At 48.4% G+C, this 17,781-nt stretch overlaps 1 protein-coding gene and 1 long non-coding RNA gene across 2 annotated transcripts; both read left to right on the top strand.

The window, feature by feature from the left end:
- Positions 1-6,132: 6,132 nt before the first annotated feature.
- Positions 6,133-6,558, top strand: LOC126988333 (uncharacterized). The gene has a single exon (XM_050846390.1). It carries the CDS (start codon positions 6,133-6,135, stop codon positions 6,556-6,558), a length of 426 nt encoding a protein of 141 aa, XP_050702347.1.
- An 8,359-nt stretch (positions 6,559-14,917) lies between these two features.
- LOC126988473 (uncharacterized) lies at positions 14,918-15,815 on the top strand. Its single transcript, XR_007742039.1, has 2 exons — positions 14,918-15,457; positions 15,511-15,815. It is a non-coding gene; the product is annotated as an uncharacterized LOC126988473 (long non-coding RNA).
- The last annotated feature ends 1,966 nt before the right edge of the window (positions 15,816-17,781 follow it).

Here is a 17,781-nt window from a genome sequence, read left to right as displayed (position 1 = left end):
CTCAACCACTCCACTTACCACCACCTCAACCATGACACCTACCACCACTCCACATATATAGTCCCTTGACATCACCACCACCACAACAACCGGTATCTTTTTCTCTCTTTATTTTCTAATTTCATGGTTGTTTCTTCCTGGTAATTCTTTTCTTCCTTAATTTCCTTTTTCTTCTTCCTCCTTTTCTTCCTCCTCCTCTTCTTTTTTTTCTAATTTCATGGTTGTTTCTTCCTGGTAATTCTGTCCTTCCTTAATTTCCTCTTCTTCTTCTTCCTAATCCTCCTCCTCCTCTTCTTTTTTTCTAATTTCATGGTTGTTTCTTCCTGGTAATTCTTTTCTTCCTCCTCCTCCTTTTCTTCCTCTTTTTCTTCTTTCCTTTCCTTCGCATTTCTTCCACCACTACAAGAACCTCCTCACCGCAAACACCCCCATCACCACCCCCCCCACTACAGCCGCCATCACCCATCCGCCACTCAGCTCCGCAATGCCTCTAGTCTTGTTCGCATCTCCTCCATATCTTCCTCCGGCGGCTCTTCCTCCTCCTCCGGGCCGAGAGCTGTCGCGCCGGCCGGTGTGGGGAGGGCGTCTTTGACCATCTCCGGGGCCTCTCCAAGCTGCCCCGCGGTGATCTCGAACAGCACCTGGAATATGGGGGTTAGGTTAGGGGGTGTGGGTGTGATTGTGGAGATTGGTTAATGTATGGGGCTGTGACGGGAGGGGAAGGGAAGGGAAGGGAAGGGGAATGGAAAGAAAGGGAATGGAATGGAATGGAGAGGAAGGGAAGGGAAGGGAATGGAATGGAATGGAAGGGAAGGAAAGTCAGGGGAATGGAAGAGAAGGGAGAGGAAGGGAAGGGAAGGAAATGGAAGGGAGAGGAGGGGAATGGAAGGGAAGGGAAGGAAAGGGAAGGGAAGGGAAGGAAAGGGAAGGGAAGGGAAGGAAAGGTAAGTCAAGGTAATGGAAGTGAAGGGAGAGGAAGGGAGGGGAGGGGAGAGGAAGGGAAGGGAAGGGAGAGGAAGGGAGGGAAAGGAAAGGAAATGGAAGGGAAGGAAAGGGAAAGGAAGGAAAGGGAATGGAAGGAAAGGGAATGGAAGAGAAGGGAAGGAAAGGGAATAGAAGGGAGGGGAAGGAAAGGGAAGGGAGAGTAAGGGAGGGGAGGGGAGGGGAGAGGAAGGGAAGGGAAGGGAGAGGAAGGGAGGGAAAGGAAAGGAAATGGAAGGGAAGGAAAGGGAAAGGAAGGAAAGGGAATGGAAGGAAAGGGAATGGAAGGTAAGGAAAGGAAAGGGAAGGGAAGGAAAGGGAATGGAAGGAAAGGGAATGGAAGGGAAGAAAAGGAGATGGAAGGGAAGAAAAGGGAATGGAAGGGAAGGAAAGGGAATGGAAGGGAAGGAAAGGAAATGGAAGAAAAGGAGATGGAAGGAAAGAAAAGGGAATGGAAGGGAAGGAAAGGGAATGGAAGGGAAGGAAAGGAAATGGAAGGAAAGGGAATGGAAGGGAAGGGAATGGAATGGGAAGGGAATGGAAGAGAGGGTGCATGGAATTCTCATTGCTCCCAAGTCCTTCCTTTCCCTTCCTTCCCTTCTCTGCCCTTCCCTCTCCTCTCTCTTTATCTTGTTCCTCTCTACTTCCTTTCCTTCCCTCATCTTCCCTTCCCTTCCCTTACCCTTCCCTTCCTTCCTTCTCCTCTGCCCTTCCCTTGCTCCTTCCTTCCTTCCTTTCCCTTCTCTTCCCTTCCTTTCCCTCCCCTTCCCTTCCTTCCCTTCCCTTCCTTTCCTTTCCCTCCCCTTCCCTTCCTTCCTCCTACTCTCCCCTCCCTCGCTCCTTCCTTCCTTCCCTTCCCTTCCTTTCCTTTCCCTCCTCTTCCCTTCCTTCCTTCCTTCCCTTCCCTTCTCTCTCCTCATTGCTCCCAAGTTCTTCTTTTCTCCGACCTTCCTTTCCCTTTCTTCCCTTCACACACACACACACACACACACACACACACACACACACACACACACACACACACACACACACACACACACCAGAGCTGGGCGTAGCGGCACAGAGTTACGACTTTGCCGCACTATGAATTTCGAAGTCGCAAAGTCAAAAGTTGCAAACGTTTTGAAAAAGTCAGACTAAGCAAAGTCACATCACCAGTTTTCTGCGACTTTTGCCGTGACTTTGAACAGGAACAAAGACGACTTTTTTTAAAGAGATTGCCACGGCTGTTTTAAGCTAGTTTAAAAGTGGCTTTGCCCGATTCGGCTAAAAATGTCAAATTTGAGTTGGTTTGAGCTAACTTTATTTTTATCTGATTTTTAACTTTTCTTTTACGATAAATTAAATTCTTCACATTATGAGAGACTGACGTTACATAAACCTACCTAAACGTACCAAAAAAAAGGTTGTCACTGAATTTTATTATAAATTAGTAAAATTACACAGACTTTTCAGGCGTGAACCATGTTTTAAACTTGTCTTGTCAGTTAAAAATGTTTGAGAATGTGTTATGCCTCGTGGCGCTCATCCTGTGAATTAATCTCATTTTCTCGCATTTTAATATGTGATAATATTTTTCTTGTGGCTAAGACAGAAAATTACTGTGAAGTGTAAGAAGTAATTAAAATCTAACCTAAAGAAACACACAATTGACAAGGCTTTCGTAGGAGTTGTGGGCATTTCCAGGAGTAGTTTCATGACCCTGGTGGTAGTTTGACCCTACTTCTGTGCCATGAACCTAAAGAAACACACAATTGACAAGGCTTTCGTAGGAGTTGTGGGCATTTCCAGGAGTAGTTTCATGACCCTGGTGGTAGTTTGACCCTTCTTCTGTGCCATGAACCTAAAGAAACAAACAATTGACAAGGCTTTCGTAGGAGTTGTGGGCATTTCCAGGAGTAGTTGTATGACCCTGGTGGTAGTGTGACCCCTCCTCTGTACCATGAACCTAAAGAAACACATATTTGACAAGGCTTTCGTAGGAGTTGTGGGCATTTCCAGGAGTAGTTGTATGACCCTGGTGGTAGTGTGACCCTTCCTCTGTACCATGAACCTGAAGAAACACACAATTGACAAGGCTTTCGTAGGAGTTGTGGGCATTTCCAGGAGTAGTTGTGTGACCCTGGTGGTAGTGTGACCCTTCTGTACCGTGAACCTGAAGAAACACTCATTAGAACTTGACTGACCCCATCTTTGACCTTTAGAAATTGTTAATGTGAGAAACGATAGTCTTTAAATACCAACCTACATGTAATTCTTAGGTGTTTTAATATTAACGCTTATTGCCATATTGTGTTAAGCTGTAATTAAAATCTAACAGCCTTCTACCTTTAACATGCTTAACATTAAATATTATAAGTAAAAACTGGACCATTGTGCGTAAACTTAGCCTTGGTTCCAAATTTAAAGGTCATATTGATATAGCCTATTAAACTCACATGGTTTTGTCTTTCTTAAAATCCATTAGGCCACCCTGTGAGTTCAGAAAATCTCGATCATTTTGTTTAGTTTACAGGGAAAGGTATTTTTTCGGTTGGAAGATATTTTTTTTTTTAAATCTCAATCTGAATCTGTCAGCCCTCGGCGGAGGTGCTGCGCCGTGTTGCCAGGTGCAAGAGCGCCTTGGTGGCTTTTAATCTTTAAGGGTTGTATTTAAAAAAATTTCGTCTTACAAGTTCACATATTTGACATGGCTTTCGTAGGGGTTGTAGGCCTTTCCAGGGGTAGTTTTATGACCCTGGTGGTAGTTTGACCCTTCTTCTGTGCCATGAACCTAAAGAAACACACAATTGACAAGGCTTTCGTAGGGGCTGTAGGCCTTTCCAGGGGTAGTTTTATGACCCTGGTGGTAGTCTGACCCTTCTTCTGTGCCATGAACCTAGAGAAACACACAATTGACAAGGCTTTCGTAGGAGTTGTGGGCATTTCCAGGAGTAGTTTCATGACCCTGGTGGTAGTTGAACCCTTCCTCTGTACCATGAACCTAAAGAAACACACAATTGACAAGGCTTTCGTAGGAGCTGTGGGCATTTCCAGGAGTAGTTTCATGACCCTGGTGGTAGTTTGACCCTTCCTCTGTACCATGAACCTAAAGAAACACACAATTGACAAGGCTTTCGTAGGAGTTGTGGGCATTTCCAGGAGTAGTTTCATGACCCTGGTGGTAGTTTGACCCTTCCTCTGTACCATGAACCTAAAGAAACACACAATTGACAAGGCTTTCGTAGGAGTTGTGGGCATTTCCAAGAGTAGTTTCATGACCCTGGTGGTAGTTTGACCCTTCTTCTGTACCGTGAACCTAAAGAAACACACAATTGACAAGACTTTCGTAGGAGTTGTGGGCATTTCCAGGAGTAGTTTCATGACCCTGGTGGTAGTTTGACCCTTCTTCTGTGCCATGAACCTAAAGAAACACACAATTGACAAGGCTTTCGTAGGAGTTGTGGGCATTTCCAGGAGTAGTTTCATGACCCTGGTGGTAGTTTGACCCTTCCTCTGTACCGTGAACCTAAAGAAACACACAATTGACAAGGCTTTCGTAGGAGTTGTGGGCATTTCCAGTAGTAGTTTTATGACCCTGGTGGTAGTTTGACCCTTCCTCTGTGCCATGAACCTAAAGAAACACACAATTGACAAGGCTTTCGTAGGAGTTGTGGGCATTTCCAGGAGTAGTTTCATGACCCTGGTGGTAGTTTGACCCTTCCTCTGTACCGTGAACCTAAAGAAACACACATTTGACAAGGCTTTCGTAGGAGTTGTGGGCATTTCCAGGAGTAGTTTCATGACCCTGGTGGTAGTTTAACCCTTCTTCTGTGCCATGAACCTAAAGAAACACACAATTGACAAGGCTTTCGTAGGAGTTGTGGGCATTTCCAGGAGTCGTTTCATGACCCTGGTGGTAGTTTGACCCTTCCTCTGTGCCATGAACCTAAAGAAACACACAATTGACAAGGCTTTCGTAGGAGTTGTGGGCATTTCCAGGAGTAGTTTCATGACCCTGGTGGTAGTTTGACCCTTCCTCTGTGCCATGAACCTTAAAAAACACTCATGAAAACCCGATTGATCCACTCTTTGACCTTTAAAAATAGTTGATGTGAGAAGCGATGGTGCCTTAAAATACGGCCCTAAATGTCTACCGCCCTAAGCACTGGGGATTTAAACATACATTGTCACCTTTGTTTGTTTATCTTCTGCGTCCTTTTTTTTTTTTTAGATTTTTCCCGTGATTACATGTACTTATGGTGCTGTACGATAGTTCCCACATTCCCACTATTACATGTACTTAAGGCCCTGTACGATAGTTCCCACATTCCCACGATTACATGTACTTACGGTGCTGTACAATAGTTTCCACACCCCCACGATTACATGTACTTAAGGCACTGTACGATAGTTCCCACATTCCCACGATTACATGTACTTAAGGCACTGTACGATAGTTCCCACATTCCCACGATTACATGTACTTAAGGCACTGTACAATAGTTCCCACATTCCCACGATTACATGTACTTAAGGCACTGTACAATAGTTCCCACATTCCCACGATTACATGTACTTAAGGCACTGTACAATAGTTCCCACATTCCCACGATTACATGTACTTAAGGCACTGTACAATAGTTCCCACATTCCCACGATTACATGTACTTAAGGCACTGTACAATAGTTCCCACATTCCCACGATTACATGTACTTGAGGCACTGTACAATAGTTTCCACATTCCCACTGTACGATAGATTCCACATCCCCACAAGAGCCAAGACACTGCGCTGATTTTCTAGAGAGGGAGGACGCACGATGCTGCCCCTCACATGCGCTGTTTCTCGTATTCTCCTTTATTTATTTATTCATTTTTTTACAACAAAGGAGGCAGCTCAAGGGCACACAAATAAAACACAATAATAAAAAAAAGCCCGCTAATCGCTGCTCCCATAGAAGAATCTGAAGAGGCGGCCGAAAGCAAGGTCAAATTCAGGAGGAGAGGTGTCCTGAGACTGGTTTTTGGTGCATTTTTCTTACATCAGACATTGTGGGCAAACGCAAGAGACAGACAGTAGCTTGGAGTGAGGCTGGTAAGAAGCGGATGAAAGCCTACTGGGATGAGGTGAAGAGTGAGTGAGTGAGTGAGCGAGCGAGTGAGTGAGTGAATGGCAACACTGAGCCCACTCGCCTCCCCCGCCAAGCTGACCGCCTCCCCCGCCAAGCTGTCCGCCTCCCCCGCCAAGCTGTCCGCCTTCCCCGCCAAGCTGACCACCTCCCCCGCCAAGCTGACCGCCTCCCCCGCCAAGCTGTCCGCCTTCCCCGCTAAGCTGACTGCCTCCCCCGCCAAGCTGTCCGCCTTCCCCGCCAAGCTGACCGCCCCCCCCGCCAAGCTGACTGCCTCCCCCGCCAAGCTGACCGCCTCCCTCGCCAAGCTGTCCGCCTCCCTCGCCAAGCTGACCGCCTCCCTCGCCAAGCTGACTGCCTCCCTCGCCAAGCTGACCGCCTCCCTCGCCAAGCTGACCGCCTCCCTCGCCAAGCTGACCGCCTCCCTCGCCAAGCTGACCGCCGCCACATACCGACATAAACTTTAGTCAGGGAAACCAAGTGGCGGAGATGTCAGTGGTGATGGTGCCCTTGTGGTTATCTACTGAAAATTCTCGTAAAGTTTTTGTTCTTTTGCAGACTGGAAAAACTGAGACATAGACATGGATAAGTTTGTGACGAGGAGCGGGGACAGGGGCATGAGTCTTTCTGGCGACAGTGCAGCCACCGGGGGAACTTAGGGCCAGTCTCACCGTCCAGTCCAGCACGTTTGTATGCTCCCCAACCAAGCACGAAACACGACGAAAATTCCTTGTATAGTGTTTTTTATTTTTTCACATTTGATACCATTTTTTATGCCTTTGAAATGACTCCTCTGCTACACACACACACACACACACACACACACACACACACACACACACACACACACACAAAAAAAAAAAAAAACTATACAAGGAATTTTCGTCGTGTTTTCAACCTCTTCCATTTAGCGTAATCCGTTTCTGGGTCGTGATCTGTAATTTAGCATAACCCGTTTCTGGGTCGTGATCTGTAATTTAGCGTCATCCGTTTCTGGGTCGTGATCTGTAATTTAGCGTCATCCGTTTCTGGGTCATGATCTGTAGAGTCCCTTGATAGATAGAGTCCCGACAGCCTAAGATTTAGACACCATTATTGGCCCTGTTTTCTTCACGAGAGCGTGCGTTAGCGTTTGAAAAGCACGGTGAAAACACTGGCCCAATAATGGCGTCCAAATCTTAGGTTGTCGGGACTCTACGAGGGACTCCACAGATCACGACCCAGAAACGGGTTACGCTAAATGGAAGAGGCTATTTGTGTTTGGTTGGGGAGCTTACAAACGTGCTGTACTGGGCTGTGAGACTGGCCCTTGTTCATTAAGTACAATACCCCCCCAGCTGTGGAGAGGCTATTTGTGTTTGGTTGGGGAGCTTACAAACATGCTGTACTGGGCTGTGAGACTGGCCCTTGTTCATTAAGTACAATACCCCCCCAGCTGTGGAGAGGCTATTTGTGTTTGGTTGGGGAGCTTACAAACGAGCTGTACTGGGCTGTGAGACTGGCCCTTGTTCATTAAGTACAATACCCCCCCAGCTGTGGAGAGGCTATTTGTGTTTGGTTGGGGAGCTTACAAACGAGCTGTACTGGGCTGTGAGACTGGCCCTTGTTCATTAAGTACAATACCCCCCCCAGCTGTGGAGAGGCTATTTGTGTTTGGTTGGGGAGCTTACAAACGAGCTGTACTGGGCTGTGAGACTGGCCCTTGTTCATTAAGTACAATACCCCCCCCAGCTGTGGAGAGGCTATTCAGCATGGCCGGGGACATCCTCAGGGCCAAGAGGTCCTCCCTGGATAAGGTCAACTTTGAGGTGCTTGTGTTCCTCAAAGAGAACATTGACCTCCTGGAGGGGATGGGCCAGGAGGGCATGGAGAAGGAGGAGGAGGAGGATGACCTGTATATATTAGTTTAGGCTGTTTTAACGAGAAAAAATATAAATAAATAAATAAATGTTGCACCTGAAAAAATTAAAGTTGCGCCCAGCTCTGACACACACACACACACACACACACACACACACACACACACACAAAAGAGGTGGTCAGTTCTCTCTCTCTCTCTCTCTCTCTCTCTCTCTCTCTCTCTCTCTCTCTCTCTCTCTCTCTCTCTCTCTCTCTCTCTTTCCTTTCCTTTCCCCCTTCCTTTTCCTTTCCTTTCCTCTCCTTTCCTTTCCTTTCCTTTCCTTTCCTTCCCCTTACTTTCCTTCCTTTCCTTTCCTTTCCTTTCCTTTCCTTTCCTTCCTTCTCTTCCCACCCTTTCCTTTCCCTTCCCTTCTTTCCCTTCCCACCCTTTCCTTTCCTTTCTTTTCCCTTCCCTTCTTTCCCTTCCCACCCTTTCCTTTCCTTTCCTTTCCTTCACTTTCCTTTCCTTTCCTTTCCTTCCTTTCCTTTTCCTTCCTTCCTTCTCTTCCCCTTTCCTTTCCTTCCTTCTTTCCCTTCCCTTTCCTTTCCTTTCCTTCCTTCCTTCCTTCCTTCCTTCCTTCCCTTCCCTTCCTTTCCTTTCCTTTCCTTTCCTTTCCTTTCCTTTCCTTTACTTTACTTTACTTTACTTTACTTTACTTTACTTTACTTTACTTTCCTTTCCTTTCCTTTCCTTTCCTTTCCCTTCTTTACCTTCCCACCCTTTCCTTTCCTTTCCTTCCTTCCCTTCCTTCCTTCTCCTTCCTTCCTTCCCTTCCTTCCCTTCCCTTCCCCTTCCCTTCCCTTCCCTTCCCTTCCCTTCCCTTCCTTTCCTTTCCTTTCCTTTCCTTTCCTTTCCCTTCCTTCTCTTCCCACCCTTTCCTTTCCTTTCCTTTCCTTTCCCTTCTTTCCCTTCCCACCCTTTCCTTTCCTTTCCCTTCCCTTCCCATCCATTTCCTTTCCTTCCCTTCCTTCCCTTCCCTTCCTTTTCCTTCCTTTCCTTTCCTTTCCTTTCCTTTCCTTTCCTTCACTTTCCTTTCCTTTCCTTTCCTTTCCTTTCCCTTCCCTTCCTTCTCTTCCCACCCTTTCCTTTCCCGTCCCTTCTTTCCCTTCCCACCCTTTCCGTTCCTTTCCCTTCCCTTCCTTCCTTTCCTTCCTTCCTTCCCTTCCTTCCTTCCTTTCTTCCCTTCCCTTCCTTCCTTCCTTCCTTTCCTTTCCTTTCCCTTCCCTTCCCTTCCCTTCCCTTCCCTTCCCTTCCTTTCCTTCCCTTCCCCTTCTATTTCCTTCCTCTTCCTTTTATACTCCTCTTCCTCCTCTTCTTCCCTTCCTTCACTGTCCTCCTCTTCCTCTTCTTCCCTTCCTTTACTTCTATGTCCTCTCAGCCTCCTCCTCCTTCTCTCTCTCACCTTCCTGTTATCTTTCTCGGCAGCTCAGGTGTTGGGGCGGCTGGAGAGGCAGCTTAGTGTCCCCTCATAATAATAATAATAATAATAATAATAATAATAATAATAATAATAATAATAATAATAATAATAAAACAGATAACTCTCAATTTACGTGAGTTTGGTTTACGCGTTTTTTAAATACCGCGTGGTCCAAAATCCAAATAAATGTTTACTTGACACATTTTTTTTTCACTTCTACGCGATATTTTATGGAGTGTCCACCAGATGTCTCATGCAACTGGACTCACACGGCCACACAGCTGAGCTCAGTTCTTCCCGCGCGCCACTTGAACAACAACACAGTACCCACGCTGCCACGCTACTCAACAACAACAACACCCTCGCTGCTGTGCTACCACGAGGGGAAGGGCAGCCAGAGGAGGAACCACGAGAGGGAGAGGAGTCAGAGTGATACAGTAGGCAATAAAGGTACAAACCTACCTCTTGTTGGATTTACATTGTTTTTGATTTACACGACCTCTTCAAGGACACAATACTCGCGTAAATCCAGAGTTACCTGTACTGCCAGGACCTCACACGCCACACGCCCCATCCCACTTACTCAAGGAGGACAGTAATCGTTCCTTGGCAGTGGAAAAAATCCTGGCCTGAGCGGAGCCAACCTACCTCTTGTTTGATTTACATTGTTTTTGATTTACGCGACCTCTTCAATCACACAATACTCGCGTATATCGAGAGTTACCTGTAACAATAATGACAAGCAGTGTGTGTGGTGTACCTGAATGCCAGAGCACCTCAGCCTCGCCCTCGGAGCACTCCTCGCTGGTGCTCTCTGCCTGAAGCTCAACGAACCAGTATTCCCAATTCTGGCGGCCAAGAAAATAAAAGTTGGAGCTGGCCGGCAACACCACACCGGGATAACTTGAGGATTGCCTATTCTATTTTTTTTTTTTACGTCTATGCCTATAGCCTGGATGGTAGTCAGCCCCAGCCCGTCATGACGCAGGCAAGTGTTTATAGTGGCGCCATCTTGTCTGTGTGTATGTACTTATTTATGTTATTGTCACTGTCCTCAGGGGTCATAGCGGCCTGACCTCAAGAGTGCACTGTTGTTTGGGGCCACAATTTCCTGCCTTCAATCCGATACCCTACGCCCCTGTCCACCCAGCAGTGAATGGGTACCAGGTTTTAATCGGGGGTTGTGTCCCGTCTCCTGGGGTCTGTTTCCTTCTCCTATAATTCCTTCCCCTTCTGTCCCTCTCCGGCATATGACCACAGATGTTGCGCTGACTAAACCAAACTTTCCAACTTTTTCCTGTCTCCTGGGGTCTGTTCCCTTCTCCTATAATTCCTTCTCCTTCTGTTTCTCTCTGGCATATGACCACAGATGTTGCGCCGACTAAACAAAACTTTCCAACTTTTTCCTGTATCCTGGGGTCTGTTCCCTTCTATAATTCCTTCCCCTTCTGTCTCTCTCCGGCATATGACCACAGATGTTGCGCCAACTAAACAAAACTTTCCAACTTTTCCTGTCTCCTGGGGTCTGTTCCCTTCTCCTATAATTCCTTCCCCTTCTGTCTCTCTCCAGCATATGACCACAGATGTTGCGCTGACTAAACAAAACTTTCCAATTTTTCCTGTCTCCTGGGGTCTGTTCCCTTCTCCTATAATTCCTTCCCCTTCTGTCTCTCTCCGGCATATGACCACAGATGTTGCACCCACTAAACAAAACTTTCCAACTTTCCTGCCTTCTAGAATTCAGACTTAATGAGCATTTATTGTTTTCTGTTGTCATGAATTTGGAACACGATTTTTTGAACAGTGAAATTTGGGTCAATGAATTTATACTCCATCTCAGAGTGGAGTCTTTCCCTGACCTTTCCCTACTGCATCTCAGAGTGGAGGCCTTTCCCTACTGCATCTCAGAGTGGAGGCCTTTCCCTGACCTTTCCCTACTGCATCTCAGAGTGGAGTCTTCCCTGACCTTTCCCTACTGCATCTCAGAGTGGAGTCTTTCCCTGACCTTTCCCTACTGTATCTCAGTGTGGAGGCCTTTCCCTGACCTTTCCCTACTGCATCTCAGAGTGAAGGCCTTTCCCTGACCTTTCCCTACTGCATCTCAGAATGGAGGCCCTACCCTGACCTTTCCCTACTGTATCTCAGAGTGGAGTCTTTCCCTACTGCATCTCAGAGTGGAGTCTTTCCCTGACCTTTCCCTACTGCATCTCAGAGTGGAGGCCTTTCCCTGACCTTTCCCTACTGCATCTCAGAGTGGAGTGACCCCAGCTCCCAGCACACCAACACTACAGAACATGGACGGCATTAGACGAGAAACCCAAAGACACGGACACTCGGAGAAGAGAGAACAAAGGCTGGCTATGTACAAAGAAGCTGGCAATGTAAGCGTGTCTCCTCCTGAACCACAATTGCTTCTCATAGATAAAACCAACAGAGATATGACTGCCCAGGGATAAACATTGGAAAACATAAGAACATAAGGAGTCTGCAAGAGGCTGGTTGGTCTATACAAGGCAGCTCCTGTAATCCTAATCCCACCTTACCTCACTATCCATGATTTTATCCAACCTCTTCTTAACCCGGTAGCAGAGACGGGACAGATTTGTGGCTTTACCGTGTAGCAGCGACGGGCCAAATTTGTGGCTTTACCGTGTAGCAGTGACGGGCCAAATTTGTGGCTTTACCGTGTAGCAGCGACGGGCCAAATTTGTGGCTTTACCGTGCAGCAGCGATGGGCCAGATTTGTGGCTTTACCGTGTAGCAGCGACGCGCCAAATTTGTGGCTTTACCGTGTAGCAGCGACGGGCCAAATTTGTGTATTATGGCATGAGCCAAATTTGTGGCTTTACCGTGTAGCAGCGACGGGCCAAATTTGTGGCTTTACCGTGTAGCAGCGACAGGCCAGATTTGTGGCTTTACCGTGTAGCAGCGACGGGCCAAATTTGTGGCTTTACCGTGTAGCAGCGACGGGCCAAATTTGTGGCTTTACAGTGTAGCAGCTACGGGCCAAATTTGTGGCTTTACCGTGTAGCAGCGACGGGCCAAATTTGTGGCTTTACTGTGTAGCAGCGACGGGCCAAATTTGTGGCTTTACTGTAGCAGCGACGGGCCAAATTTATGAAGCAGCGACGTTAATTTGTACCATGATACCCTAGACAGATACATACATAATCTCACAACTGCTGCTTATTTATGTATGAAATGGTTTGTGTGAGGGGTGATTTTTTCTCATTTTTCTCGCTTTGAGGGACCATTCTTTTTTGCTATCCTGGTGTTTTTCTTAACTAATCTAGATAGTTCGACGTACCGGCCCCTGAGATGTGTTTCCCCATTCTTTATTTTCTGATAAATTCCCTTCTTTAACCCAATCTCGTGTTTTAGTCCACGAGTCATCCACTTAGGATCATTGTTTTCTTTTCTAAGTGTTCGCTGTGGTATATGCTGTTCTTGCCCCTCTACTATTACTCTAACTAAATTATTGTAAGACATTTCTACCTGGTTCTCCTGGCTCTCCAATCCGCAGTTCTGGCCCTCATGAATCCCTAAATTATCCCAGTTTACCCCTTCAAGATATCTTCGAAGCCCCTCGTAGTTTGCTCTTCTAAAATCTGGCACTAACACTGGGTTTGGATCATGGGTTACCGCCCAGTCTAACCTAAAACGAACCGTTCTGTGATCACTATTTCCTAACTCTCCGCCCACCTCCAACTCACGTAGCAAGTTCCCATTATTGGTTAGGACTAAGTCTAATATGTTATCTCCTCTGGTAGGCTCAGTAACTACCTGCTTAAGGAAATTATCTTGTATAACTTCAAGAAAGTCCTCGGCTTCCAGGTCACCCACTAGATCTTCCCAGTCTATATTCCTATAATTAAAGTCCCCCATTACGCAGACATTTCTACTCATACTCGCCCTGCCAATCTCCTGTAGTAATATACTCGTGTCCTGCCTGTTAAGGTTGGGTGGCCTGTATATAACTCCTAGAGTTAATTTTTCTTTCCCTTTGTAAACGTCCACCCTAACTGATTCTGAATCCATGTTAGTTTTGACTGAGTTGTTAACTAAACATTTAAGTGAGTCTTTAACATATAGCGCAACTCCACCTCCCTTTCTGCCCCTTCTGTCTTTGTGAAACATCTGATAACCCGTTATTTCAAATTCTGACCTAAAATTTCTATTAGCAAAGTCTATCCATGTCTCAGTGATCGCTATTATGTCAAAATTTTCTGAACAAGCTTCACCCCTTAGTAAGTCTATCTTGTTTCTGAGGCTCCTGCTGTTAGTATAGAAGATTCTTAGCCCGTCCTCTGTTACTCTTCTAGAATTACTTCTAAGCTGCCTGGTTATATTATGAGCTAGATGTCCCCTCCCATTACTACTCCCATTGCTCCCATTACTCCTCCCCCCCTCGCCTATACTAAAAAATCCCTCAGGGCACCAAGTGCTCGCTCAAGGGAGTCTGAGAGAGCCTCAACACCCTTGAACGTCAAGTGTATCCCGTCACGGGCGTAGAGGGCGTCGTTGCCAAAGAAGAGGTCCCAATTGTCGACGAACAGCCACCCATTGCGCTCGCAGTGCTCAGCAAGTCTGCTGTTCACTGCTATCGCCCTAGACAGCCATCCATCGCCAACGCCCCTCCTTGCCAGGACGCCACACACTACTGGTGACCCACCAGCGTCACGTATCCTGCCTAACAATTCTCTAAAACGCCTGAGAAGGTCCTCGCTTGGCACACGAGAAACGTCGTTTCCGCCACAGCTGAGAAAGACTATGGGGTTCGATCCCTCGCTTGACATACACGCCTCCATCCTGTCTAATAGCTGGCCCACCCCTGCCCCTGGGACACACACCCTCGTCCTGTTCTTAGCCTTGGAGCAAAAATACCTGTCAACATAACGCACCTTACTATCACCAACACCAAGAACCCGACTGTCGGAAGGGGGGCCAGGAGGGGTTGGTGAAGGGGGAGGAGAGCGGGAAGGAGGGAGGGACCTGTTGTGAAGAACGAGGAGAAATTGTGGAAGAGGTGGAAGGTGGAAAGGGGAGGAGGAGGAAGAGGAAGAAGGAGAAAGGAGGGTGAGGTGGTGGAGGAGGAATGGACGAGGAGAGGGAGGAGGAAGAGGGGGAAAGGGAAGGTAAGGGACAGGTGTTGGAGGGAGGGACGAGCGAGGAGGCGGAGGACAAGGAGGAGAAAGAGGGAGAGGAGGAGGAGGAGGGGGAGAGTGGGCGGGAAGAGGGGAGAGGGGGGACGGAAGAGGAAGGCGAGGAATTTGAGGCGGAGGAGGAGGAGGGGGAGGGGGAGGAGGAGGAGGAGGAGGAAGCAGCAGTTGAAAGGGAGAGTGAGGTGGGGAGGGAGGGACGGACGAGGGAGGAGGAGGAAGAGGGGAAGGGAAGGAAGGACAGGAGTGGGAGGGAGGGACGAGCGAAGAGGCGGAGGACAAGGAGGAGGAAGAGGTAGAGGCGGAGGAGGAGGAGGATGGGCGAGAGGGAGAGGGGGGACGGAGGAGGAAGGCGAGGAGGAGGAGGAGGAGGAAGAGGAGGAAGAAGAGGAGAAGGAGGGGTGGGAAGCGGGGAGATCGGAGATGGTCGAGGAGGAGGAGGAGGAGGATGGGAGGGGCTGCTGTGTGGTTGAAGACAATACTAGAGGGGAGGAGGACGAGGAAGAAGAGGAAGAGGAGGGGGAGGAGGACGAGGAAGAAGAGGAAGAGGAAGGGGAGGAGGAGGAGGCGGGGCTTGTTGCTGCTGCACTAACCAGTAAGTGTACCTGGGCGGCGAGAGTCGTAACCCTATTCTCTAACTCTATGATCCTCTGATCATCCTTCTGAGTCTTAACGCAGAACCTACAAACGTCCTTGGAAAGAAAGTACTGCTTGGCCATGCGAAGGCCACACCCAGAACAACGCTTGAGGGACGTCATGGTGAAGATATGGGCGAGGCAAGACGGAAACAATTAGGCGCGTTAAGACGATAACAAAGTACGCAGCTGCGGTGAGGTCGTCAGGTCAAAAATGTGTATCTAGGAAAACAAACCAACAGCTGCTGTGAGGTCGTCAGGTCAAAAATGTGTATCTAGGAAAACAAACCAACAGCTGCTGTGAGGTCGCAGTCAGGTCAATTCCCCGGGGAAAAGGGTGTGTCTCGGGTAAAAAGGCGCGGTTATTTCTACCCACCAAGACAAAACATAGGCCAATATTAATATACTGAGAAATCACTTATGTAAAGAAGATAATAACTGTGTTCACTAGGTTTGCGCGGAAAGTGGATTATCTAGTGTTTTTGTGTGGACTTAGACATTAACGTAGCTTGGCGCGCCTGATTCACGTAGTCCTATTATCACAGCACAGTAAAGTATCCTAATAATAGAAGGAAAAGAAAACACAAAAGCAATATAAAAAAACACAAAAGCAATATAAAACCGTGTAGCACTGGGTTGGCTTGAAAGAATGTTGAATTTAGTGTAGATGTGGGAAGCTTAATACACTTGTCCTAGGAGTAACTGTGGATCACTATCCAACTAAGTAAATACTAAATCAGAACACTTAGCGGTCTGTAGTAGAAGGAAGGGTAATCCTCCTGGTTTTGTAGTCCTCCAGTACAGCAGCAGTTACACAGAAGCACAGAACGCCTCACACCGCGAAAGCAGAGGAAAACAGAGGAAAGAGCGAGTTGGCACCACACAGCAGCGGGGCAAAGTCACGTGTGAACCCAAGGAAGGTCGCGCGCTGACTGAGGCTGAGACACGCGAGGCTTCTTCCCGGTGGATCCTGATGGTCGGCCCAAGGCTTCTTCCCGGTGGATCCTGATGGTCGGCCCAAGGCTTCTTCCCGGTGGATCCTGATGGTCGGCCCAAGGCTTCTTCCCGGTGGATCCTGATGGTCGGCCCAAGGCTTCTTCCCGGTGGATCCTGATGGTCGGCCCAAGGCTTCTTCCCGGTGGATCCTGATAGTCGACCCAAGGCTTCTTCCCGGTGGATCCTGATGGTCGGCCCAAGGCTTCTTCAGTGGATCCTGATGGTCGGCCCAAGGCTTCTTCCCGGTGGATCCTGATGGTCGGCCCAAGGCTTCTTCCCGGTGGATCCTGATGGTCGGCCCAAGGCTTCTTCCCGGTGGATCCTGATGGTCGGCCCAAGGCTTCTTCCCGGTAGATCCTGGTGGTCGGCCCAAGGCTTCTTCCCAGTGGGGCTTGATGGTCGGCCCAAGGCTTCTTCCGGTGGATCCTGATGGTCGGCCCAAGGCTTCTTCCCGGTGGATCCTGATAGTCGGCCCAAGGCTTCTTCCAGTGGATCCTGATGGTCGGCCCAAGGCTTCTTCCCGGTGGATCCTGATGGTCGGCCCAAGGCTTCTTCCCGGTGGATCCTGATGGTCGGCCCAAGGCTTCTTCCCGGTAGGGCCTGATGGTCGGCCCAAGGCTTCTTCCCGGTGGATCCTGATGGTCGGCCCAAGGCTTCTTCCCGGTGGATCCTGATGGTCGGCCCAAGGCTTCTTCCCGGTAGGGCCTAATGATCGGCCCAAGGCTTCTTCCCGGTGGATCCTGATGGTCGGCCCAAGGCTTCTTCCCGGTGGATCCTGATGGTCGGCCCAAGGCTTCTTCCCGGTGGATCCTGATAGTCGGCCCAAGGCTTCTTCCCGGTGGATCCTGATGGTCGGCCCAAGGCTTCTTCCCGGTGGATCCTGATGGTCGGCCCAAGGCTTCTTCCCGTGAGTGCCTGATGGTCGGCCCAAGGCTTCTTCCCGGTGGATCCTGATGGTCGGCCCAAGGCTTCTTTCCGGTGGATCCTGATGGTCGGCCCAAGGCTTCTTCCCGGTGGATCCTGATGGTCGGCCCAAGGCTTCTTCCCGGTGGATCCTGATGGTCGGCCCAAGGCTTCTTCCCGGTGGATCCTGATGGTCGGCCCAAGGCTTCTTCCCGGTAGGGCCTGATGGTCGGCCCAGCCCATTAGCGAGTGTTTATAGTGGCGCCATCTTGTGTTGGCTCATGCTGCCCCCCGGAACTCATCTTTGAGTCTCTCTTTGGAGAGCTCAGCTAGATGGGTGGTCTTCAGGCCAGCATGTGGGTAGTCTTAGGCCACTCGGCGGTGACTGAAAAACCTCAACTGTGCGGCGGCCAGGAATCGAATCCGCGTCCCTCCTGGAGCTCCTGAACGCGGGGCCGTCACGATAACCACTCAGCCACCGCCTATATATATATATATATATATATATATATATATATATATATATATATATATATATATATATATATATATATATATATATATATATATGGGAGGATCGAGGTGGTAATTAGATCACTTTTTTATATCAGGCATTGGGTTAACCGTAGTCTAATAGAAAGGAATTGATTGATTGACTGATTGATAGTTTATTGCTG

The sequence above is a fragment of the Eriocheir sinensis genome, chromosome 69 (assembly GCF_024679095.1).
Source record: "Eriocheir sinensis breed Jianghai 21 chromosome 69, ASM2467909v1, whole genome shotgun sequence".
Taxonomy (NCBI): Eukaryota; Metazoa; Arthropoda; class Malacostraca; order Decapoda; family Varunidae; genus Eriocheir; species Eriocheir sinensis.
The sequence above is the reverse complement of the archived record's forward strand: the minus strand, read 5'-3'. Positions and strand labels throughout refer to the sequence as shown.